The sequence below is a fragment of the Dendroctonus ponderosae genome, unplaced genomic scaffold, assembly GCF_020466585.1.
Source record: "Dendroctonus ponderosae isolate FM_Combo_2020 unplaced genomic scaffold, Dpon_F_20191213v2 Dpon_F_20191213_1, whole genome shotgun sequence".
Classification (NCBI taxonomy): domain Eukaryota; kingdom Metazoa; phylum Arthropoda; class Insecta; order Coleoptera; family Curculionidae; genus Dendroctonus; species Dendroctonus ponderosae.
This window is the reverse complement of record NW_026017110.1, coordinates 57162792-57188738: the sequence shown is the minus strand read 5'-3', so window position 1 is coordinate 57188738 and position 25947 is coordinate 57162792. Positions and strand designations below refer to the sequence as shown.

Below are 25947 nucleotides of genomic sequence, written 5' to 3'. Positions count from 1 at the left end.
CAGATGGCGGTGCTGTAAATAATATGATTAACGATTGACATTTACTTCTCCTTCGCCTTCGCCTAACATGCCAAATTAAATTTCCTTGAGTGATAGGCAGACTCATTATTTCGTCATCAACCCATAATAAATAGATGTTTTGTCATAACTATAATATGCAATAATCCGGAAAGGTTTCAGGTCATCATTTCTTAAAACTTGTTCAATTCCTCAGTTTAAAGAGTTGTGAGTGACAGAAACGAAGTTAAGCCGCACCTTGTCTCCCTTGTCTGTGCTGCGTGTGTCATGTCTGTAGTAGTGTAGTGAATAATTGTTATGAAGCTCCTTTAACTGAACTGCCTATTTATATATTTTGGTAAGTTTTATCTTATCAGTTAATCTGCCTTGTAATAGACTCCTATTTTAGTAGATTAAGTTCATTAGCCGATAAAAATTGATCAACCTTCATAGTGGGTTTCAGTTTTTATATGAACTTTTTGTGTTTATTTTTATCTACACTCACATTTAAAAAGCTGTTCAAGATCCCACGTTTTATTCAATTTACATGGTTTTATAGGTTCGTGTTACATTCATAGATCAATTCCCAATTGTTACTTTTGTTTGTTCATAAAACTAAATAGCATTTAGCCCCAGTTATACCTAACTATCACACAATTTATTATCTATGTTTATAGTTGTCCCAATGAGCATATTATTATGCTGTAATTTACATTTTCTAAATTGCTGTTAATGATACGATGACTTCTTTAAGAACTAATTTACCACTTAAAATATCATCTTCGAATGATGTCATTTTTATCACTTTGATTAATCCAGTTATACATTAGCTTTAGTTTTTAGATTTTATGGTCTATTCATTATTATTATTATTATTTTAAACAATACTCCTGGCATTTGTATATTGTAGACCTGTAGGGTGATGTGTTGCATATCACCTTGTCATCTTTCTTCTATGATGTCATTCTTATTTCTAGATGTTCAGTAAACACATACATATTTGTTGTGTATTGACATATATATTTATTTCGGCATAGTCACACCCTATATATTATACAATAATAGTATTTCTAATTTTAATTGAGATCTTTTTAACCTTTCAAACCCCAGGTGAAGCCCGAAACAGTTACTGACATTCTTTTAATAGTAGTTTTCAATACAAAGTGTAGTTTTCCGAACGACGACGGTGTTTGACCCCCGAGACGAAGTCGAGAGTGTCAATTCATCAAGAGTTCGAAAAACGGATTTTCATTCGGAAAGACATAACATGAATCATAAGTTATAATAAATAAGAATAGCCAAAAAGAAAAGGCGTCAACTTCAGATTTTAAATCTGATGTTAGTGCCATTTGTGAAATTGTCACGTTTTAACGTTTGTAATTTTTCAAAAACGTACTTTTGTAAGCATATACAAGTGAAACAATGAGTTGAGTGAAACGCTGCTTTTACGTTATGGTGTTTGTATATGATGCATAATTTGCATAAAATTTGCGCTATTTAAAAAAATAGTGTTTTGCTTGCTATAATTTATATATATATATAAATAATCTTTATTTCCTACAGAAAAAGGCTATCGACCCAATCGGTCTTTCTGCCCTATGATTTATGCCAACTTTAAATTTTAATCAATAGTTGTCGATAAACCTGCGTAATTCATTAAAAAAGCATATCGGTTACTTTTTAATGAAAATACTTTACAAACTATAATGACAGTGACATATTCAATTTGTCACATTTACTTTTGCGCACATGTGCGTAAAAATCCGTGCGTAAAAGTAAAACAAATGAACAGTAAGTGAAAAGTGCTTCTTTCAGATTATCGCATCCGATCGAAAAATGGCACTTTTAAATTCATTCGAATAAAAAAATTATTTACTTAATAACACTACCATTTGTATCGATAGTTTAAGTCCTCTCAATGGGCATTATGTGAAACAATTATGTTAGCAACAGTAAAGGGATATAAAAGCAATATACAGTAGCGTACGCGCTAGAAATACGAAATATTTTCTACACTACTTATTATTAAATGTCAGTTTAAATATTTTATTGATGCTCAAACATGAACGTTCTTATCTTTGAAACATGTTTGTACAACGGCAATATTAAGATTGCGCTTATTCCAAAGTTACTCAAATATTATCTTATCTTTGAAATATTCATTCCTTTATGACACAGTACAATCATTTAACTGAATTCAATTTAAAATTAGATACATTTATCGTCACAGTCAATTGAATTCATGAAGATGCTTTATTTCTACTGCTCATTCATTCGACATGAAAAGCTTGAGATTGTAACTGCAGTAGCTACTACTATGTAAACTAAAGTATATAACGAAGTATGCAGGGCGTCCGTCCGCCAAGGTATTCGCGATAATTTATGAATTGTATGACTCATTTTAACCAAAATTTATAATTTTCATCTGTGCAGGAAATATTGGGGGTTAAATTAAAACCTTACAGAACATAGCCGTTGGATTTACAATATTTTGCTTTGTATCTTATAATAACAACACATAGTGATTAATTCCGTATTTACTGATAGTTTATCTAATCAACTGTTAGAAATCTGCCCAATCCATACAATAATAAAATCGATTTTCTATTTAATATTTACAATCTGTAACGTATTATATTACAATCTGTAACGTGCGTTATTATAGAACGTATAGAGAAGCTGGCGGTGGTTTATAAACTGTATCTTCAAATGGCCCCATAGCCAGTTCTCCAGTCCTCCCAAGATCTGGGGACTGGGGTTTTTTCTATGTTATACTTTGAATTAATAATTTTTAAATTATAAATAGATTCGTATTATCCACCGTTGCCATTTTTTGTGGTATTTCAAGAGTTCATTAACTTCTTGCTGTCTTATTTTTTGAAATGTCGATTTTCAGGAAGATTTTTTCGTCGAACGTAAATCAACAATTTGTTTCGTTCGCATCTCATTAGCTTTTTCTTGATTTTGTCCTGGAAATGAAGTGATTTTGATGCGCTCAAAAATACATTTTATTCAATTTAGTTATTTGTTGACCACTAACGACAATATTTTGAAAGAATTTTTCGCGAATGTAAATCAACAGTTCGTTTCGTTCGATTCTCATTCTATTTTCCTAAGTGTCTGCTTTCTTAAGTGTTCTTTATGGCTTTTTATATGGGCTTTTTACGGACGACTGGAGCGTTTTTCGATCATATGCCAATGAACAAGTTGGTCTTTTTTCCAGTCGGTGTGTTTTACAATTATTATAGAATTTACTAACTCACAAAACATATTTCTATATTGTCATCTTAAACGGTTTCCAAAGTTCTTCTGCTCTTTTCTTGTTCTTTATTGGCAATTTTTCAATTATTTGAAGCAATTTTTTTTGCTACCAAACCGTGTGGCTTTAGCTTAAGGAATGGTCATGGTGTGCCTTTAAAGTTTCTTTGACTTGTTGGTTTTGCAAATAAAAATCTGAACGGTTGGGGTAGATTTTTACATAAAAAGCACATAAGGCACATCTTGGCGTCATGTTCCGGGGACATGACTATTCCTTCGATTTTCGATGATTTTCACTTGGACATTTTCTTCGACCATACATATAAAAGCTGTTCGCACCATTCGCTTCAGAGCTCAAAATACATAAGGCCTTCTGTGAATGAGAAAAAATTGCCCATTTTTTTATTGGCTTTGAAAGTTGCTAGAAAATTATGTTTTATTTTCACGTTTTTTGACGGTTTTGGCTATAAATCTTTTATCGCTACCTAGACAAAGCATAAGCGCACAACTGGATTCAGCAGCTCAAAACACATATAATTTAAAACAAAACTGAACAATTACGGTCGTTACAGGCCAATTTATTGCCCTTTCACTCGTTTTTCGAGTCTTCCCAGGATTTTTGCTTATAACCAACTTTTTGATGATACTTATAAAAACTGATGATACCCTTCGATTCAGCAGCCGAAAATACGAATGAAAAAATTGCTTCAATCATGAAAATCCGAAATTTATACCGATTTTTAGGATACACAAGTTAACACGTTTTTTCCATATAAATTCGATGGGAAACTTGAGGCGCTTTGAGGCACGTGATAATTCCTTTTTGCGCACAGTTTTAGAGCCTATAGAAAATATTTTTGGCCGACGCGGAAGCCCCGAAGAAGAAAAGAAATTAGGGTCCGACTTAACGGACATGCGGTTTCTTATTAGCCTTTTCAACAATTTAGTAGTTTAGCACTATTCCAAACATCCGGTATGTTTTGGAAAAACTCGAACTTCTTTTTTAGTAATCGTTTTAGTTTTTTTAATTAATAGTAATAATATTATAATGTTTATCTCTTGAAATTGGGTTTTTGATAAATAAATAACATTTTGTTTATTCACACAATATAAAACCGTTTATTTATGTTCATCTGTTTCACTAACTAGCATTTTTAAAATTTTAAGTTTTTTAGTTATTTTAGTAATGGATTACGTGCAAATGTTCTTACATTAAATTGTTGCACATTGTGTACACTTACAGACTTTATTTCTGTTTTGTTTTTTAATCGGTGTTACTCTACTGACCTCGGCTTCTCATTATATTTTATATCGATTAGGGTCAAAACAGAAAAACAATTTATTTGTGGAATTTTATCGTTCAATGGAAAATTCTTGTTCCATTATTCAAGATCCTGCATAAGTATACCACCCTACTTTTGCGAATTTATTCGAGATGCCGTGAATTATTTATGCAATTGATTTTTTTTTAGCTGTACAGGGTGGTCGGTAATAAATGCGTCTTAGTGTAATTGCAGTTTCTAAACATGATAATATTGAATTGAATTGAAATGAATAAAAAAATAATCTTGCGGTCAAGGGTGGACATATTCTTTGTTTCATGCATTAAATTAGCAAAATCCCGAAAACGGACTGCTTTATCGATAACAAACAGGTATGTATATCTCTTTACCATAAAAGCAACCAGTTTAGCAAGTGCGTTATTCAAAGCCTCGACATAGCTGTGTATTAAAAATAAATTAAGAAAAATAACCAAACAGTACCCGTTATAACCAAATTAAAGGTTAAAACCAAATTTAAATGTGAATTTAGTAGAAATGGCGAAATAAATGAAAACAGAAGCTTGAACGCCCTGCATTATCGTAAGCGACAGCATACTGAGGTGTGTTTGAGTAAATCCTATCATTAACATATAGAATCTACCAATACACGATGGCGCATCCTTCCTCCTGTATTTCGGAACGTTCTTTAAACTGATTGGTTCAAATGTAATGGATACCTCTTTTATAAAATAATGTAATCAGACGAAAGGAGAACTGAAGTTATTTATACCGCCTATACGTTCAAGGCAGAACTTTATGCCGTTTGTTGGCACTCCTATTTGGGGTCCGTCTAATTAAGATAATGTCTGTACATTATCAAGTCGAGCAAAAATTATATTGAAATTATATTAAAAAGTTGGTTTTCATTGGAGTGTGAATTTCTCAATAAGCAATATTTGTTTCAAATATATACAATGTGTTTTACGTTTTGCTCTATTGAATAATTTCTTAAATAACTGCAGCAAATATTTTTAAAACCTTAAATTTTTTAGTAGTAGATCCGTACAATTTAGAAATTGCTGATTTTATTTCGTACAATCCTATATTATAAAGGGTGTTTTTTACGTAGGTAGTACTACTTTAACCTTTTTACCGCCACTTACTAGGTAATTTTATCATTCGGGGATTGTTAATATACTTCAATTTTTTATAGCTGACGCAACTGAATAACAAAGACTACATTGAAATTATTTATTAATGTTTGCAATGTAATTTCGTTTTTTTCTTGGTTGAAAACTGTGCAAATTAGTCAAGCGCTACAGCAAATTAAAAGGTGTTATAAATACACCTTTGTAAAAACCACATTTTCTAAATGTTTTTTTATATGAGCTTTATTACCCCATATTTCGAACATGACTAGCTTAAAATATGTTTATTGTGTGCAGTGTGCGTAGCCTTAGCACGTCTCTTGAATTTCCTTATCGCGGATTTCCCACACCGATTCTGATAAAACAACAACCTGCAAATGCAGATGTGGTTTTCCGTTGAACTGCAAATAATTCGGTTTTGCAACACCACTATATTTTGTTGAGATTGATATAGCGAAAATACTGGAACTTCGCAGTCTTTTGTTTTGCGAATCTTACCAGGTGTGTTTAATATCTAGTAGAGCATAGTTAGGCCGGTATGTTTAGTCGATCTTCGATGCTTTGCCGGATATTGTTTTGGCAGATAACTGTGTGTGCCGTCGTCGACGCGAAAGCGACGGGTTTTTGATGCACAGCTGTTCTTCGTTAGGTGGAATCGCCGACGATTCTCCTATAGAATGAGTATGCGCAATATCGCTATTCTGGTGGCCCCGGCCGTCAGCTTTTACTGTGATATTATTAATTTACTGATAAAAGTTCGGCACTGCTCTGTGTCTAACAAAATAGACTAAACCTTGACTAATGCCTGATAATGGTAATGATGATTGACTCACTATACTTAGTCACTCAAAGTTTACTTTGTAAAATCTTGGAAATTAACTTTCTTCGCAGTTACTTTAATATTTTTTCGATCTAGTGTGTGGATAGTCATCACTTGATCTAACTTACGGAGTCTTCACTTTATCTTAGCTTTAGTTTAGCATGTATTGCTTCTGATTACAAGTGGTGTCCAACGCTATTGCAGCTTTCAGTTGTTTTTTCATTATATTCAGTCTGGATCTTGTATCACAGGCTCATGATGAGCATTTTTGCCTTTACGATCGACGTGAACACGGTTAGCGGTGTTTTGATGTGCCACAGTTCCTAAGTATGATTGTTGAGGATAGAACTTTCTTTTTAAATTGATTATTGAACCGAAGAGCTGCCGAATTTTTCGTGTGTGTGCGAGACACAGTAAATCGCCGGGTAATAATATGTACTGTTTCATTTTCTTGTCCAATGTGGATACTGTGTTCTACATAACTTCACAATTTCAGTTGTGAGTGACTGTTATAACATCTGAATTCAGCATTTCTGCTTTGTACATGTTTATTTTAAGTCCTACGTCTTAGAAGCAGCTATCTTTTTTTATGCCGGTATACATACGCACGTTTTTCCGATTTATTATTAAAGGTTATCTACTTCAGAGAAACTTTTCCTTGTCTCTGATATTCTTGGTGGTTATTGACTTTACGCTTGGATATTGTTCTCACAATAAATTGGTGCAATTTCAGTAAAACCAACATAAATTTCAATGCTTTATTTAGTTCTGTTGTTTTGTGTTGGTTGCGATGTGTAGATCATAACATGAGCAAAGAGCCAAATTCTTTGCCAATGACTCCAGAGAAGCGACTAATTTTTTTTATTAATTTGCTAAACTTATTGCATTCCTACAACACAGATCTTCAACATTTCTAACCCCTAATTCCTTGTCAGTTTTCTTCGAGAATCGCTGCGGATATCGTCATTGCACAGTTGGCAAACAGCAAATAACACTAAAATGTTCCAGAAAATTTTTACAATTCTCAAATAAATTGTTCAATTTATCGATCGCAGCCCAATTCCACGCTTTAGGTTCATATCGGGTGACTTTCGGGTGATTGGCAATTTATTCGCCAATAAATTGGGAAAAAGTACGTGGTGTAACACCGGCTTTGAAAATACTGGTCTCATTTTACTTTACGTGTGGCAGTTCGTAAGGAATAATCAATTTCCTAGTGTCTCAAATATGGTAATAATTCTCTATACCGGATGATGCAACGTTGAAATCATTTTTTAAGGGGTTTCTGGGATATCAATGGAAATTACGAAAACAATGTAAAAAAATTAGTTATTTATATTAATTATTAATATATTTCTCGAAAATAGTAGCTTTAGAAGATGCGCCTTGAACATTCGCTTTTTAGCAATATTTTGAAGTAGTTCAATGGTCAATTGGCCAACTATTACTTGAGCTAAACATTACAAATATTACATTGTATTTGCTTAAAATTCGAAATCGATCTGGAAAAATTGCGATTCTCCAAATTGTTTATGTAAATTATCAACGGTAACTAAGCATTCAGAGAGGTATTTCTTGAGAAACAGTGTAGTATAATATTGAAACAAAATTAAATATAGATATTTATAACGGCATATAAATACAATAAGAAACATACTTCTGTAAAAACAATCATCTTGGCGATCTTAAGAAGCCAGTCTTCCGTAAACAATTTCCTGTCGATACAATCCACTCGCGCTTACCAAACCCGTGGACACTTTTATTAAGAGTTGTGATAAATATTCCAGTTTCATTTTGGGCCAGGGAACTAAGAACCTACTGGTTCTTCATATCCTACTACAATAAACTCTCAAACTTAACTCTTTATTTGATTAATAATAAATATGAAATCATCTCGTTATCGGTGCAAGTATTATTTCGTATCCAAGCGAAAAAACCGTAATTATTACACAATTTTTAAAATTCCATATTTCTCTTATTGACCCAAATATGTTTAGACAACATTATGCAAAATTGATGTGTTAATTTTTGCTTCAGGTGTATGCTTCATACCCGCAGTCATGGAGTCCAAGATAGGCTGCTACTTTTTCATACTCATACTTTGTTATTATAGCAATTGCTGCGTAGCTAGAGAAGGTAAGATAATATTAATTGAACTGCCAAACTATAACTTTGTATTTAGGGTGAACATACTAGAGGGCTTTGACGCCCCTTAAAATTACGTTGGCCTTAAACGCTAAACGTTATTGTGATCATGCTCAGGGTTAAAAAAATAAGGTGTTCAGGCAAATAACGTTAAGGGCGTTTTTTAGTTTTTGATACCGCGCTTGTTACGCTCTTAATAAAATAAACCTCACTGTAATATTTCACACAATATTGTTATTTCAATCCAGTTTTTTGTTAATAATAAGTGAAAGGTTGTCGAAATAATAGCTTATTCTACGGCAGAGAGAATTGATGTGATTAAGTGTGTTATTTAAACTAAGCTAGTTGACGAATTTCACCAGAACACATAAATGTTTCGTTTTCAGTTCCATCACCACCTTTAATCGTTAAACAACCACCTACAGATGAAGTTCTGTTTCAAGTTGAACAAAATGGAGAAAATGACAAACCATTCTATATTGAATGCGAAGCAGAAGGTGAGCCTGCTCCCAAATACTATTGGGTTAAAAACGGAAAGAAGTTTGATTGGCAAGCATATGATGACAGAATTTCTCAGCAAACTGGACGGGGCACTTTGTCTATCTCTAAACCGTCCGAAGTAGACATTGGACAGTACCAATGTTTTGCTGAAAACCAATACGGCACGGCTACATCTAATTCAGTATTTATGCGAAAAGCTGAACTGAACTCATTTAAAAATGCTCTTCCGATCTCCTTATCTGGCAGAGAAGGAGAACCATTTAATTTGACATGTCAACCTCCAGACGGTTGGCCGAAGCCAGTAGTTCATTGGATTATCATGTATACGAATGGAGGATTTAAGACAATTAACTCCTCTCGAATGACTCTGGATCCAGAAGGCAACTTATGGTTTTCTAATCTTACCTTATCTGACAATACTGATAACTTTATGTATGCCTGTGCCGCAACAAGTCCATTTAAACACGAATATAAATATGGAAACCGGGTACTGCTTAACGTGGTGAACGCCGGTGTTTCTGCCGCTCAAAATAAAGTACCTCCAGTTCTACAATATGTTACTCGAAAAAATGAGATTGCTTACCGAGGAAAACGAGTTGAATTGTTCTGCATTTATGGTGGAACCCCTCTACCACAGACTGTCTGGCATAAAAATGGCGAACCTCTTCGATCCACCGATAGGGTCACACAGGGTAATTATGGAAAATCGCTTATTATCAAGGTCGTCGACTTTGAAGATCAAGGAACTTATTCTTGTGAAGTCAGCAATGGAGTTGGTGATTCCAAGTCGTACTCTATCAATCTTAAAGTGTTAGCGATTCCCTACTTTATTGAGGAGCCAAAAGTTATAACAGCTGCAGAGGACGAAACCGCCGAATTTCGTTGTCAAGCGGGTGGTGTTCCGGAGCCAGAAATCAAATGGATTTATAATGGTTTACCCATTGAAAAAGCACCGCGAAACAACCGCCGAAGAGTCGAACATGGCAGACTTATCATTGAACGTTTAGTTAAAAATGACACTGGAAATTACGGTTGCAATGCGACTAACTCTTTGGGTTACGCGTACAAGGATGTATATGTAAATGTTCAGGCTTTGTCACCCGAAATTACGGATGCTCCCCGAGATACTGATGCTGTAGATGCTCAAAGTATAAATATGACCTGTAAAGTAATGGGCGCTCCGAGACCTACAATTAAATGGATGCATAATGGAGAAGAATTAACAGGTGGGAAGTTTAAAATTCAAGAGAGTGGGGACCTTCTTATTAATGGAGTGCAGTTTGACGATAAAGGCAACTATACCTGTTATGCCGAGAATAAACTAGGTAGAGCTAGTGCTAGTGCTAGATTAGATGTGAAAGGTAAGATACATATTTTAGTATCACCAAGTTCAGTTTGACTAATATTAATTGGTTTACAGCACATACTTACATTACTGATGGACCGGAAGATTATGAAGTTGAATCTGGAACTCCTGCTACTTTCAGATGTAACGCAGTAACTGATGAATCTCTAGAACTGGAGATAATATGGCTCAAAAGTGGCCAACCGATCGACTTCGAAGACGAACCCCGATTTGTAAAATCATCCGACTATTCGCTTACTATTACGAAAACAATTGAGTTGGACTCAGGAACATATAGTTGCGTAGCGAGAACTGACTTAGACGAGGCTACTGCACAAGCTCAACTCATCGTGCAAGATATTCCAAATCCTCCGGGTGATGTTGCAGTAGAATGTCACAGAATGGATGCTACCATTCACTGGTCTCCTAAGGGAGATAACAGAGCTCCCATTTTGCGTTATATAATTCAGTATAACACCAGCTTCACTCCTGACTCATGGGAGGATGCATACAATGAAGTACCTCCGGTTGATAGAACTTACACGATTCCCATGAGCCCCTGGGCAAACTATACCTTTAGGGTTATTGCTGTAAATAAGATTGGCAGGTCTCTGCCATCCCCCCATTCAGAAGTATGTTCTACTCAACCTGCAGTGCCTCATAAAAACCCCGACAATGTAATTGGAGAAGGTGATCGGCCGGATAACTTAGTTATTTTTTGGACTCCAATGCCGCAAATTGAACACGCTGCTCCAGGGTTTAAGTATAGAGTTTATTACAAAAGAGACATACCCGGTAAAGACTACGAACCTCCACAAGAAATTACTGATTGGCGAGTCGGTCAACTTGTTATTCCAAATCAACCTTCGTTCCACCAATACCGGATTAAAGTGCTAGCAGTAAATGATGAAGGCGAAGCTGATGTTGCACCGCAAGAAGTGATCGGATATTCTGGGGAAAGTGAGCCTTTAGAGGCTCCACAAAATTTCACTGTTTTAAATGTACAGAGCCCTACAAATGCTTTGTTGAGTTGGATCCCTGTGCCACTAGAGTCAGTAAGAGGTAACGAAAATCACAATTTTTTATGTCACTATTTCTGATTTCATATTGTATTTTCAGGGCACTTTAAGGGTTACAAAATTCGCACTTGGAGTGATCAGAGTCTAATTCACAGTGAAATCCAAGTCCAAGGCGGTAACGCAAAAGCTTTGGTTAACACGTTCGTACCAGATACCAAAAACTATGCTCAAGTTTATGTGTATAATGGAAAATATAATGGACCTGCTAGTGAAACACTCAGTTTTCATACACCAGAGGGTGTTCCAGGAGAAATGGACGTGTTGGAAGCCATTCCTTTGGGATCTTCAGCTTTTATTCTTAAGTGGGAAAAACCGGACAGACCCAATGGAAATCTAACTGGCTACAATATATATTTTGCCGAAGTGGATCAGAATTTAAAAGTGGGCAGGCCAATTCCTAGAACACCTCAGATTAATGATCCCAACAGACTACGCGCTAAATTAGCAGGTACCTAATTAATAATACTTATTTCCCTTATCAAGTTTCCGACTCCCGCACTGCAATTACACTAGTAGTTACTCATTGGGTCATCTTGTTATCTCAGTATACATGGGTTTCCGTAAAACACCACAGATAATTTAAAACTTGTTAGTCATGTTACATGTTTTTGCAAGGGATATACAGCATTGATTCCTAAAAAGTAATCGCTAAATAGCTTTGCACGCGTAGTTGTAACAGAACCTTATTCGGTCGTTGCCCAATTTAATTTAAAATCCATCCCGCAATACTGTGTAATGGAAGTTGTTATCTTAAATATTGCCATTGATGGTTATCCGATAGCCTGACTTCTACAAGAATCATTGCACTAATCAAAGGACATTTTGCTTTTGATACACCTTTATCCGCTCAGAAAGCAATTAATATAGTCTATATAATGCTGAGTTTAAGAATCAACGTGCAAGTACTTTTTTACACATGCAATGCACATCGCAGCATTCCTTATTTTGGTGATAATAAATGCTCTGTTAAATTTTGATTCTCTGATTTTAATTTAGGTCTATCAGATTTTGACCGTATTTGCTTTTCGTTGTACTGTAAAAATCGAATTTCGCCACTCAAAATGCGGCAGGTAATCTTGTTTACGTTTATGGTGAAATTTAATAAGACTTATATTGCTAGACTAGACGCTTATTGAAAAATTTGACTTAATGCTTAATAGGTTTAGAAGTTCTCTCTCCATTTGCCGACTGATTTATCTATTTTCTGTGTCAATTACGGGTCTATCTTATCGTTCGAATTCTAGTTTAGTCTAGATGTGCTTATTTGTGTTTGTAGTTGATGTTGAACTCATCATAAAATATGCGAATATGTTGGAAATGCAATATAGAATATCAACTTGATTGTTAAGGTTATTAAAAGGAAAGGCATTAAACAACTAAACGTTGATCATTACTTTACAGGGCTGAAGCCGGGCACTAAATATCGCATTTATATAAGTGCCACAACAAAAGCTGGCGAATCGAAACGTTACTTTATCGAAAGGAATACAAAACCGTTAGGTTATCACAAACCTGGCATGCCAAGATTTGAATGGGAGCCAGTTAGAGACACCAAAGCAGCTTCTGTAAGAGTGCACTGGATACCTAGCGAAGATGGAAAACCAGGTTCGCACTTCTATGTTAAATACAAGAAGAGAGGCGAGACCACATTTTTGAAAACTCCTGCTGAAAAAAATGAAGATTATCAAGAAGGTCAGTTTTGAAACATTTGGAAACGGCTTTGTCATATAGAAAGGGTATTATTTTACAGTCGCTGGTTTAGAAATTGGAGCAACCTACGATTTTATTGTAACTTCGGTGGAGGGAGACTTCGAAACTGATAGCGAAGTTCAAGAAGTATACACCAATGATGGTATTATTATCACGGCCAAAGAAGCGGTGGCTACTGCTGGATGGTTTATTGGAATGATGCTGGCTATCGTTTTCCTGCTTCTGGTCCTGATCATTGTATGCATTGTTAAAAGAAATCGAGGAGGCAAGTATGCCGTACATGAACGTGAGCAAGCGAATGGACGACACGATTATCCAGATGAAGGAGGATTCCATGAATATTCTCAACCGTATGTATTCTGTTTAATTTTATTTCCGCGTTTGGTGCTAGCTTAACCATCACTAATACTGTTTCAAGCCGCGCTAGCTTGAACTCTGAACAGATTGTTCAAATTTTGGATTTTATAGTTTTCTTTTGTCTTACTCTCCATTCGCGGTATAAATTATCATCTATTAAATATTTGCATGTTAAAAACGTCTAAGATAACAGATATTTTGACCCATATTTTCATAAAATCAAAATTTGAACTTGCGTGCGTCTTAATAATATCTTCCATTAACACGTCTTTAGGTTGGACAATAAGTCCCACGGAAGAGCTTCCATGAGCAGTGAACCAAAAGTTGGTCCTGAAAGTGATACAGACTCGATGGCCGAATACGGAGATGGAGATACAGGTAATGTGTCCCCTACAACTGATTGATAGATTAAAAATAAACATTCTACTGTCTCATTTTGTCTGAGTTAATAGACCATAAAGGATAATACATTTGGGGAAAATTATATAACTTATGTTGTTGTCAAATACGGTTTTTTATAATACACCAAGTATGATAATTTAATGACACAAATATTAATTTCGCATCCAGATTAACTAAATCTTTTGTTTGCTCTTATAATCAATAACAAAAGCGGTTTATTTTTTGAGACCCGTAGTGTTGTTATGTTTTTGTGTTATATTTAAAACAAAGGCGGTTCTAAGATTTTTGCAGGGTGTAGGGAGAAAAAAATCACAAAAAATATAAATTTATTCGACTGGCTTATATATGTTATGATCAATCAGGGACTCGAAATACATTTTAAATGTTTTGTGTAATACAGATTATACTCCCATCATTGGTGTAACTTAAAAAAATTCTATATTTAGCTAGAAAACAGTGTAGAGAAATCGTCACTTACAAATTATCTGTGTTTAAGAAAAGCATATAAATATATTTTTTAAGTGCTTGTTTTTAAGCTAACACAGACTTCATATTGCTAAAATCAAATAATATTTAAACTTACAGAGAACATTCTCTATGTTGCACAAAATATTTACACTGTAGTTTTAAATGTGAGTGAACTTGGATCAATTGAAAACCATATTAGATAATCAATAAATCGTTTTATCAAATAGTTTTGCACCTAATTGATATAATTAAATCCATATGACAGTGAGAAGTAATTCTTTAAATTCTTGCCGTGTTTTTTGCGGCGTAATATATCTGAAATTTAAAATTTTCTTTGTTAAAACTCTAGCCCCTAGTAGACTTCTCCCTGCATCCGTTCTCTATTCTGGATAATTGATTATTTGTTTGTTTATTTTTTTTACGATTTCTGTAGAAGGTATGAATGAAGACGGTTCCTTTATTGGTCAATACGGTCGAAAGAGGGGCCAAGGTGAAACTACGTCACAAGGGTTCGCGACAGTGGTGTAATATGTAAGATTTTTTTTGTTGCTTGTTTTGCTTGCCTGGTTACTAACAATTACTAATCTTTATAATTACTTTATTTAGTTAACTACTATTGTATATATTTGGATATCTAAAATAATATTTGGGAGATACGTAGTTTTGGTAAACATATTTAGGTTGCATTATTCAGTTGAGAGCTACGTAGCTTATGTTTTGATGGTCTGGAAGTAACCATTAGCATTAGAATATAAAACACTTATAAAAAGTATATTTAGATTTCGTTTATATTAGAAAACTATCCAATGTGTTCATATTATAATACCTAATTTATAATAAATTCATGTTATGTGATTGTCATGTAAACCAAAAGCTAAGCCTTTTTTTACTCTGCTAATGGAAAAACTTTAATACTGAAGCTAATATTTGGATCAGGTATCGCATACAGTATTGTGAGCTGATGAACCTAAATAATTATTTTTCTTACGTAACATACTTGTGAAATGGCGAAGCTTGGTTATTATAACTAAGGACGGTGACTATCTTATTTCTCTTGAGCCTGATTCTTAATTTTACTTATGTAGGTTATTATAAACGCTTCAAAATATATCAAAACAGGTTATGAAGCGATTTCTTTTAATATGACTACTTCAATCCAGTCTTTGATATAAATATGTTAAACATTTCTTAAAGAAATTTTCTGAAGGACCATGTAGTAAATTGTTTCTTCTGAAAAATCTGAGAATTTGTTTCTGATCATAAATTCAGCAAAAATCTTCGGAACATATTTTGTTAAGGCTACTATCTCATGTGTTATTAAAAAACTGTTTCAAAAACATATATACATGATTTACGTGAAGTTTGGGAACGTGACTTGAAACTGAAAATGCAGCTGTTGTAAGCTTTTTTGTACTTTACCGGACTGTCCTTCATCAATTCCCACGTCATTTGAAATTAATATGCGATTTTTTTTGCAAATTTGCTTTATTTGGGTCCTTCAAGCACATTGAACTAAAATATAATTTCAGAAACATCGGAATAGCGTTCGCTTCTACTGAGTTGTGTGGTAGTCTTATATTAGTGAAACTCCGACTTACTTTTTTCACATTTTTTTATGTACACGATGGATAAAATAAATTAGCAAATCGTGTTGTTAACACGATTTGTTAATTCATTTAATTGTGTCTAGTTAGGTAAAATAACACTAATATAGAAAAGAAACGTTCTTTAAATTTATTAAACTATCACATCTGGTGACTGCTTGAGCACGAAAGTTATTAAAAGTGCAATACATGCACTCGGTGTTTTGGTTTTGTGATAGGAGGTTGTTGACTGAAATCATGCAGCTTATAGTTGTGAATAATGCCTATATAATTTGTGTAAAATTTTAGGTCGGTTCACTGAAGACGGTTCATTCATTGGCCAGTACGTTCCTAGTAATATGAAGCAAATTGGCGCAGCTGGAGCGACCGGTGCTAATAACAACGCGATGGCAACGTACGTCTAGAAAAATTATGAAATTGCTTTAATTATGGAAACTGTCACCCTTTTCTTAGCCCACGTTCACGTAGTGTGTAGTAGTTAGTTACTTGGTTACACCACAAATTGGCACGCTATCTCGACTTTTGTTTGGCTTTTTTGTGATTGATTCATTGCGATAATTCGTCCATTTGATTTTACTAGTTTCTAATGCTTACGAATCAAAATGTGAATTTAATATATTATATAGTAATATATTTTGTTGTTCGTTGCAGTTTAAAAATATTGACTATGTACCATTTTTAAATTGTAATGGTTTTGTTAATCAAAGTAGTAATTTCATGTAATTTTATTGTATTATATTTTATATATACGCTATTAAGTTTAAAACCTGTTGGCTTAGGATAAAAGACATAGTGCTTTTAAGAATATTTTCCAAGATACCTCCTTAATTGTTTGGCTCGATATCAACTCAAACACAATTGAAAATTTGATTTAAAGTTTGACTTTCGTCCATACAATGAAAGATTAACTCCAAATGTCTGATCGCTTCAAATGTTACTTTTGTGTTAATGAAGGAGGTTCAAAACTCATTTTTTATGACATTCGAATTAGTTGTCTGTATTATATAGAATATATATATTAATGACACTGCCTAATGACTTGAATAAGTTATGCCATACTTTCTTCGCAAATTTCAAGCATTGTCACCTCCATGACATTATTTATTTTAGTTTTCAAAATAGTAGTCCATGCTCCCACAGTGGAGGTGTATGCATACGATTGAAGGTGAATAGCGCACTGCTTTCTGCACAAGTATTGCGCAGGAGGTTGTGCGTTATTCACCTTCCCTCGTATTTTAGTTTTATCAATTACATTGACAAGGTTTCAAATCAATATTACATGCAAACTAGAACATGAACAGATTTGATGTACATTTTTTTAGCTTAAAATCTGATTTTAATTATCAGCTAATTTCAATATTTTGGAAACCTTGTCGCCAAATCTATTTATTAATCTCCGTTTATTTGTTTGCTTGGTTCCTTGTATGAGCTTGAAAACATCACACAAAATTATTACTCGATTTTAGTAGTATTTGGTGTTTTCGATATCAGATACTGGCTTTCTTTTTAGTGGTTTTGTGATTACAATATTAAAAAAGGTGTTCTAAAAAGTTTACTTGTTAGTCATATTATAACATAACATATGTAGAACAGAAATAGAATTCAATCCAATAGCTACAAAATTGCAAATATTAATTACACACGCATCCGCGACATCATTCATTCCTCACATTGGATGTTTTATGTTCACCGGCACTATATCTAAACCAGAAACATTATTAAATTAGCATTGTTGAAATGTACTTAGCATTGTTAAATGACTAAGTATAACATCTTTTTCATTGGTTTTCGTTAGCTATCAATTTAGACATAAGATTCTTCTCCTATCGCAATGGTTAACTGCTTAATCTGAAGGAGGAACTATTTTTGAACAGGAGAATTTTGCTAATCCAGTTATGTCAATTCTGAAAAACAATATTGGTGCTCTTATGCGGGAAATATTAGCTTAGTGCTACCAGCTTTGTATCTTTTTATTCAGTCATTCATACACAATATTTTTGATTAATCAAATTCATTTTAACGTTGAGTAAATAAGCTTCACAGATCTTGTAATTTCATATGGATGTTGTTTTGTTCGCAGCGTCGGCGTGTAGCTGTAACAATCAAACAAGTGTTACAATATGTAGGAGGTTGTAAACCCAGAAGATTATTGTAATGTTCGTTTTGTTTATATTAGACCAAAGGAATATTTATCGCGTATAATTTAACATTTTGTTACGATTAACTTTTGCATATGAATTGCATACTAACGAATGTTGGTACAGTTACTTTTGACTTTTGCTTTCCTATTCACAACTGAACATTACACATTTATTCCTAGACCATTTTCGAGCTACACAAACATGTCTTCTTGTTGGTTATTAAGTATCAACTGCGGCTGATCAAATCTAGTATTATGCAAAAGCTTATGAAATGCGAGAAAAATTCAAGGGCTAAATTTATTATGGTTGATTTTATTCCGGCATGTAAAGGCTTTTCAGCATTTTATAAGTTATGCTCACCTTGTGCGGTTTGATTGACCGCCTCTGGATTTGTAATAGTACTTTATTTTTCATACATACAGGATCTTTTTCCTATTATACAATAAACTATAATTTGATTAAACTCTGAATTTTGTAAGAAAAGGTAATTAATATATAACAGAAAGACTTGCTTACAAACTGGAGTATTTAGAAACATTAAACTAATATGCAAATAAATATATTGTGTACATTTTCTGACTTATGAGCTTCTTTATATGTATGATAAGACTATTATACGCTTTTTGTATGTAAAGGATATAAAACTTTCTATTTTGGCATGACAGCACTTCCTTGGGTAAAATTCAATTATCGGATCGATGCACTGTTGGGTATTAGGTAAGGTTATTCGAATAAATATATTTAACCGTTTAGGATTAAACAAACCTGCTTGATTACTACGAATTTTTTATAAAAATATTTTACGTATTTTTCCTATCGGATTAGTTCATTAATAATATCAAGTAGAATCGGAAAATTCAGGTGTTTCAATCCTGGTTTTTATTTTTTTACAAGTGTATTTAGTTTGTCGAGAAACATAAATGGCAAGGAATATTTCTTCTCAAGAAATCCGTAGTTCAATTGTTTGCCACTTGTGTTTTTCTTACTGTAGGTTAATTATATTCTACTTATATTTTCTATTCATATTTAGTTTTGTAGTTGCCGTTTTGCATACTAGATTTTTTAGGCATATAACTTAATCTATTTCTGACTATTATTTTTGCACTAATAAAACACTAAAATTACATATTACGTTTTAATTCACTGCCTTATTGTTCCTGTAGATGGAGTGTACATTTCCATATACAGGGTGAGTAAGTTCCGCGTGTGATTGACTTCAGCATTAATGCATGGTTACTCAATTGTCCCGCATTAAATTCATTTAAGCGATTTGTTCTAAACATTCTTAAACGGAGATTTATTAAAATTGCTGCTCAACATGTGATAACATTTACCTTTTGATTTACATCCTCGGGGAAAATTGGATCTATGAAAAGGTATTTAATAGTGTATTACGGTACAAAAGACTGCGTGCAGCTTCAAGCAGTGGCGGAACTTCGACTTTAATCTCGCGTACCGTATACTACTTTTCTTGATCTTCGGTGAAAACAAGCCTTTAAAGAGAGTACATCCACCAGGGGATCAAGAAAAACTGTTTTACCACAGAATACAAAAAATCATCTAGTCATTTCGTTTCGATTTAAAAAAATGTCTGGAGTACCTGGGGATAAAAGGGTTGTAAATAAGGGAACAATTATTATTAGAAAAGTTACTTAATTTTTTATGCAGAACATTTTTTTAGCGCACGAAAATTCAAATAAAATGCTAATTTTTCGCGGCTTAAGCAAAAATGTATTGCTTTCGTCAGCATTCGAACCTGCGTCTTCATGATTCCGGCATAACGTTTTTATCGCAAAACTTCCGTTATGCTGGAATCATGAAGACGCAGATTCGAATCCTACCGAAAGCAGTAAATTTTTCCACAAATTTAAAGTCCACAAATTATTGGGTCCGCTTAAGCCGCAAAAATTATCCTTTTATTTAATTTTGTATATCTACTAAGCCTACTAAGTCGTAACCACTCTGATATTGCACTTTCGAGATTACATTCGATGACTCAACGGCTGGACAAATTTATAAAGATCACATGGCTATTTTTAGTCTCTGGCTAAACAGTAGAGAATAGTCAGAAACGTAAAAGTATAATCTGTTCATGCAGCTTGAGATTATCAAATCTTGGATAGACTGTACTAAGACTAACCGCTAAATGGCAAAGTTCTACTTGTTAAGTTTAATGTAATTATTGAAAATGCACAGACGAAATAAAAATGGACAAATTCTTGCGTCTGACAGATGGGTAACTCAGTTAATTTTCAGGAGTTGGTACAGTGTTGCGCCAACCCAACGCACCGGCACGTTAACTCACCGGTGCAGTTGCGTTGCAGTCACCCATTTGTTAAAATGTTGCTCCTAAAAACTGTGTTGACTTTTTTCAGTTAGGTGTTGAAATTCCAGCCCCGGGCCTCGTAAAGCTTTAATCCGCCCCTGGGTTAAGTGCTAAGCGTAATTAAAAGTGCGACACAGTGAGACGCGATAAGTTATAACGAAAAACTTAGAAACAAAAAATACTCTACTAAGTTCAGAGTTGTGCCTCTAAATGCCGATAAAATTTCGAACTTTACTCATCGCTAAGAAAGAAGAAGAAAATTTTTGCATTTTGCAACACATTTTGCATCGCGTTTTTCAAAAATAAATTTCTCTGAAAAAAAAACTACAAGTTCAGAGTTGCGTTTTCAGTAAAGAAGAGTGCGCTCTAAAGGTCGTCAAAATTTCTTGAAACCTTCAAAAATTCATTCAAATCGTTTGAAAATACTGAGTTTTGCGAGCTTCGTAAATGTTGATTTGGAAATAAACGCTTTTACGCAACTGCATATTCTTCAATAAAAATTCCAACTTTCTAAGTAAAGCGAGTAGAAACTTGAAAGTTCAGTTCAAGCTAAAAGATTTATAGATTAGAGATCATTGTGACCAGCTTTCTGCAAGCTGGCGCTCCATCCTGCATTTGCTACCCATTAATCTTGAACTACATTTTTCACTACACTTTCACAAACTACCGCCCTTGCACTAAGGGTCACAATGATTCTATATTTCCCATATAAGATTGCGATTCACACAACACAAAGAATTATCGACCGATTTCGCGCACTGTCGGTAGCGAACTGAATATTCATACACTTTTCGGGAAAAAAATACACTGAACTACAGAATAAACATGATTATTTAATCATTTAATTGTTCGCCCTTTCGATGATTAATGATTTGTTTTGCAGTTCGATTTCAGTTTGTTTATTGTGGACATTTTTGTCGAAAGTGTCGTTCGCATGATAATATTTCCAACAGCAAATTTCACGTTCCAACTTAACGGAAATCAACAACAACTAAACGAAAAACGCTCCAACCGCCGATCTTTAACTAATTTAATTTTACATTTAGTCATTTATATTTATCTGAATTTCACTCAGCTGCAGTGATTAATTCACAACGCAAAAACTAAAATTAATGAAGAGTTTTTTAGTGTCCGAAAATTCTAAATAAAAGGGATTTTCCCGGCTTAAGCGGCCAAATAATTTTTCTTTTTCTAAAAATTATTTGTCCGCTTAAGCCGCGAAAACCCCGTTCAACTAAAATTAATATCCGAATTACTTTTGTTTTTCTAAAAATATAGACCAAGCAAAAAAACCGAGAAGAAATCACTTAAAAATGAAACTTTTGCTCAATTTCCGAGCGATGATAAAAACCAACGAAATTTCAACTACTTAAAAATGCCATTTAAAAGTTCTGCTTTTAAGAGATTTATTCTGCCACAAGCGCATTTTGAGGTGCGGTGCAGTGAGGCGCGATGAGTTATTGCAAGTTTGGTTTGCTTGCTATATTGACTAAAATTAATTCAATAAAGTGATGAAAAATGCAGATAAATCACATCTATTTAAAAAATCTCCTTCTTAGCCCTTTAAAACTTGTCTAAAATACGGCTCGACCGATCACAGTGGATTGTTTTTCATAGACTATTTATGTGCCAACAAATCGAACCCCGTAAGCATTTTTTAGGTGCTAAAAACTTTTATTTTCTGCCGGTTCAGGCAATATTAAAAAGTAGGATATGAGCAGGATGCACTAGAGGACTAGAGAGACGCTCATATACAAAGCTTGATTGATTTATGTTTGGTGTTCGTAGTAAAACCCAAAATTACGAAACAAATATATTTATTCAAATAAAAAAACAATTAAACATTCGAATATAAATAAATAAATATGCCTTAAAATACAAAACAAAGATAATTTAATACCAGTATTTTAAATAATATATACAACAAACTCTACTATTTTTACTGCACTTGTCGATACTAAGCTGACTAGGGTGCTTTTTTGAACAAAGAAAGGACAGAATATTACTTAACTGAAACGGTTAGCATGCTAGTTTAATTAGTTGTGCATTGTTTTGCTTCACGTTGAAGAACATGCAAAAAGAAGACCTTGTTTTAAATGTTTAGAACAAAAAAGCATGAACTAGTTAGTTTCAGTCGACAAGAGTGATTAGCAAATAGCTAGTTTACCTATATGTACATAATTTATCACAACACCCTTGGTACGTGGCGAGTTAGTTGTTATTATTATTAAAAAAACTGTTACCATTTAAAATATTTCTTTAATAAATAACGGTTAATTTACTAATTAATAACAAGTCATTAAAAACCAATAAGCAAAGTAGGAACATATTGATGATATAAATTTATGATTTAAGTAAACAATATTTCAATATAAGAGCAACGAGAGTAAGAAGTTACAAAAAAGTATGTGGGCAAAATTAATTAACCGCAGCTGGAAACATAACACTGTTTTTGTTGTAACTTACCAATCCTATGGATGTAGATCTGTTGCAAAATTAACTTAAGTTTCTCACCTCTCTATCATTTCGGATATGAGTTACTACTATGTTCCTTATAATTCCTCAATTCATTTCGAATAAACCGAGGGCTAAAGATAATTGAAGTCAAAAACATGGAATGCAAGATCTTCGAATCACTTTCAGTGTTTTCCTTGTGTCGCAAAAAATCCCGTAATCAGCTAAAGTCAAATAAAGGAACGTAAAATGTATAAGATGTGCCTTGGATGTTTACTATTCTTCGCATCCCCTTAAGTGTTTTACCGATGTAATTAATATGTTTTTCTCGTGAACCATATTGTAAAAGACTATAGTTGATTTACGTCGACTTGTTCCACTATCACCTGGTGAGGTGGCAAGTAAATAGGCAAGTTATACAAAAGAAATATTTTCAAAAAGTCGTCAACGTCTATATTTTTGCACAAAACATATCAATTTTTAAATCCATTTTAAAAATATCTCCTGTCAGCATAAAGAGTAAGGATGGAAAGATGAAACACGTTTGAACAAAATTATGGTAGCGGTGCTGCGTACACCTTAAAAGCCCCCACAGACTTCAATCTTTTTACCTGATTTTAAATGAACTTTCCAAATTCGTCTAACACCGACAGTGTGTGGGTGCAATATTTAATAATTTTTTAACGTTCCAGATCTGTCGCTAATAGATATATTAACCGTCGTTCCAGAAGCGTAGGGCGTGGGCAAAAAAAACACGCAGTGAACTTTTTGTTCATACTGTGTAGAACAACCGAAGAAATTGGCCGATAATTCGTTTCAACGATACTCAATATCAGCGGAAATATTCAAAAAGTTTGCATTCGAAGAACGTCAATTGCATGTTAATTTTAAAAGGCGAAAAAAAACACGGAGAAAGCAGAGGAGCTTTGAGGCACTATTCTAAAATAGAAAAAAATTGTCCAAAGTGTTTTAACTTGGGATATAAAAAATCACGTTTGGCATACATTCGGCAACATCTTATTCAAAATTAAGCGCGAATAAAAGGCCATGAAAGCGTGCAAATTAAGCCGTAAAAAGGAACTATTTTTTTATAATACGTATAACATCAATTATGCGGTGTAGCGCTAGAAATACTCGAACTTATTTTCAAATAAGGTCAGGTAACTATAGCAATTATAAAAATAACTTTGCACAAATGCATATTTGTCTGGAAATTAAGCGTTTATGTAGTTGTTAAGTAAAATTATACTTTTAATTTGATACCTATCTATGTACGTATACATTGAGTACCTTTAAAAAGTGGAGCAGTAATTTCGATAAATAGTTTTTATAAGCAAATTAATAACTTTCTCAATTAGAGTTAGTTATGTTGAAATTTGTACAATTACATTCGTCAACTTGCAGTCTTCAATATGCATTCAGCACTTAAACCCTCCTACTATTAATATCTTTTTATGAACGTCTAGTATGAAAAAATAAATTTCTCTTGTTTACCCAGAAACATAGTTAACTTTATGTTAAAATCTTTAGTTTTCACTCATGCTGCTCATCCATTTAGGATTGTTGATATTCCTGGTTGATCGCTTTTAAGAATATAAATGATAGCAAAAACAAAGTTGACCCTGTTAGATCACCAAGCGCAGTTAAATAAGGAATGGCAGAATTGTCAGGATCCATTTTAAACTTCCACATTGTGTGAACCATTAAATGTGCGGAATATAGAAGAATAATCAGCTGAATAATACTAACGGTGAGGTATGAAAGGATGAATGGCCATCTTGCAACTAATGTTCCTCCGTTGTAGATTAAGTCAGCGGATAACAGAAAAACTATCTGTCCTGGCACTGACATGGCTAATAGAAGTCGTGCAGTTTTGGCTGGAAATACTGGCAACAAAGAGTCATTATTAGTCGAAATTAATTTAACAGAATTTTGAAATTAATTTCTAACCTCCGGAGATCAAAGCGGTCCATGGAGCTACCCATTGCTTGGTATGCGGAGGAATCACTCCTTTAATGGACGTTTTGTGAAGCATTGTGGACGTGCGACTGGCATGAACCGATACCAGGTTACCTCCAATACCATTGATAATTGGACTGAATGTAGAGAAGCTAGGAAATCTGTTGGCTGCTTTATCCAGGACCAACCCACTTGCCCTAGAAATTACATTTGGAAGGCATTATTGCATGCAATGTGTTTTTCAATGAGTTTGTTATAAAGCTATTGAGTCAATAATCCAAATAATTCCAAAGTGATTTAAGGAAGAAATCGTCGGTTAAGATCGCGAGCGGTCAAACAACGCTAAAAATGAGCCGAAAATGTCGATTATCTCGGATCTGATACTTCTAGCGGGTTTTTCAATGAGTTTGATACATTCTTCGCTTGCTTGTGAAGAAATTGATGTAGTATTCAGGGCATTTTGAGAAAAATTATATTTAAAAAAAAATCGACCCCAAACTATTAGGAAAATTTTTCCCAAAAACCAAATTTTCACATGAGCTTGATCTTCTGATTCTGAGCTGAATCCATTCCACTCGATGTAAGAAGCTCACAAATGTACATTAATAAAGCTATTGAGTCAATAATAACGAAGAAATCGTGGGTTAAAGATCGGGAACTATTAAAAAACAGCTTAAAATGAGCCGAAAATGTCGATTATCTCGGATCTGATACTTCTAGCGTGTTTTTCAATGAGTTTGTTACATTCCTCGCTTCCTTGAGACAGGGGCGGATCCAGCTTTAAAGTAAAGGGGGGGATTATGTAGAAAAAATACAGTCTTCTGTTATCTATGAAATTAGAAAAATGATCGTCGTTTTGTGCAAGGGTGGCGCAATATTATTGCAAAATTTCATGTTTTCCGTCCCGTTTTACATGTTTCTCGGAAGCAAAATGAGCAAGAACGCTCGTTTTTACATCATTCCAGAGATAA

The 25947-nt window shown here is 33.8% G+C and overlaps 2 protein-coding genes across 8 annotated transcripts in view; one reads left to right on the top strand and one right to left on the bottom strand.

Annotated features, from left to right (window-relative positions):
• The first annotated feature begins 63 nt into the window (after nucleotides 1-63).
• LOC109537930 (neuroglian) lies at nucleotides 64-19363 on the top strand. Of its 5 annotated transcripts, XM_019904904.2 has the most exons (10): nucleotides 64-355; nucleotides 8523-8621; nucleotides 9017-10492; nucleotides 10552-11538; nucleotides 11596-12003; nucleotides 12957-13247; nucleotides 13306-13615; nucleotides 13897-14000; nucleotides 14926-15023; nucleotides 16385-16736. In XM_019904904.2, the coding sequence occupies exons 2-9, from the start codon at nucleotides 8546-8548 to the stop codon at nucleotides 15018-15020; spliced, it is 3747 nt and encodes a 1248-aa protein (XP_019760463.1). In that variant the 5' UTR covers nucleotides 64-355; nucleotides 8523-8545; the 3' UTR covers nucleotides 15021-15023; nucleotides 16385-16736. The 5 variants fall into 5 exon arrangements, with proteins under 5 accessions (XP_019760463.1, XP_019760461.1, XP_019760464.1 ...); XM_019904902.2 differs by lacking the exon at nucleotides 14926-15023 and having other exon boundaries at nucleotides 16385-19363; XM_019904903.2 differs by lacking the exons at nucleotides 64-355; nucleotides 14926-15023 and adding an exon at nucleotides 6649-6812 and having other exon boundaries at nucleotides 16385-19363.
• A 3000-nt stretch (nucleotides 19364-22363) lies between these two features.
• LOC109537983 (solute carrier family 41 member 1) overlaps nucleotides 22364-25947 on the bottom strand; it is a 35324-nt gene continuing 31740 nt past the window's right edge. For all 3 annotated transcript variants that reach the window (XM_019905001.2, XM_019905000.2, XM_019905002.2), the window contains exons 9-10: nucleotides 24968-25173; nucleotides 22364-24903 (exon numbers count right to left, since the gene is read on the bottom strand). In XM_019905001.2, the coding sequence (XP_019760560.1) occupies nucleotides 24572-24903; nucleotides 24968-25173 (538 nt within the window). In that variant the 3' untranslated portion in view covers nucleotides 22364-24571. The remainder of the gene's footprint in view (nucleotides 24904-24967; nucleotides 25174-25947) is intronic.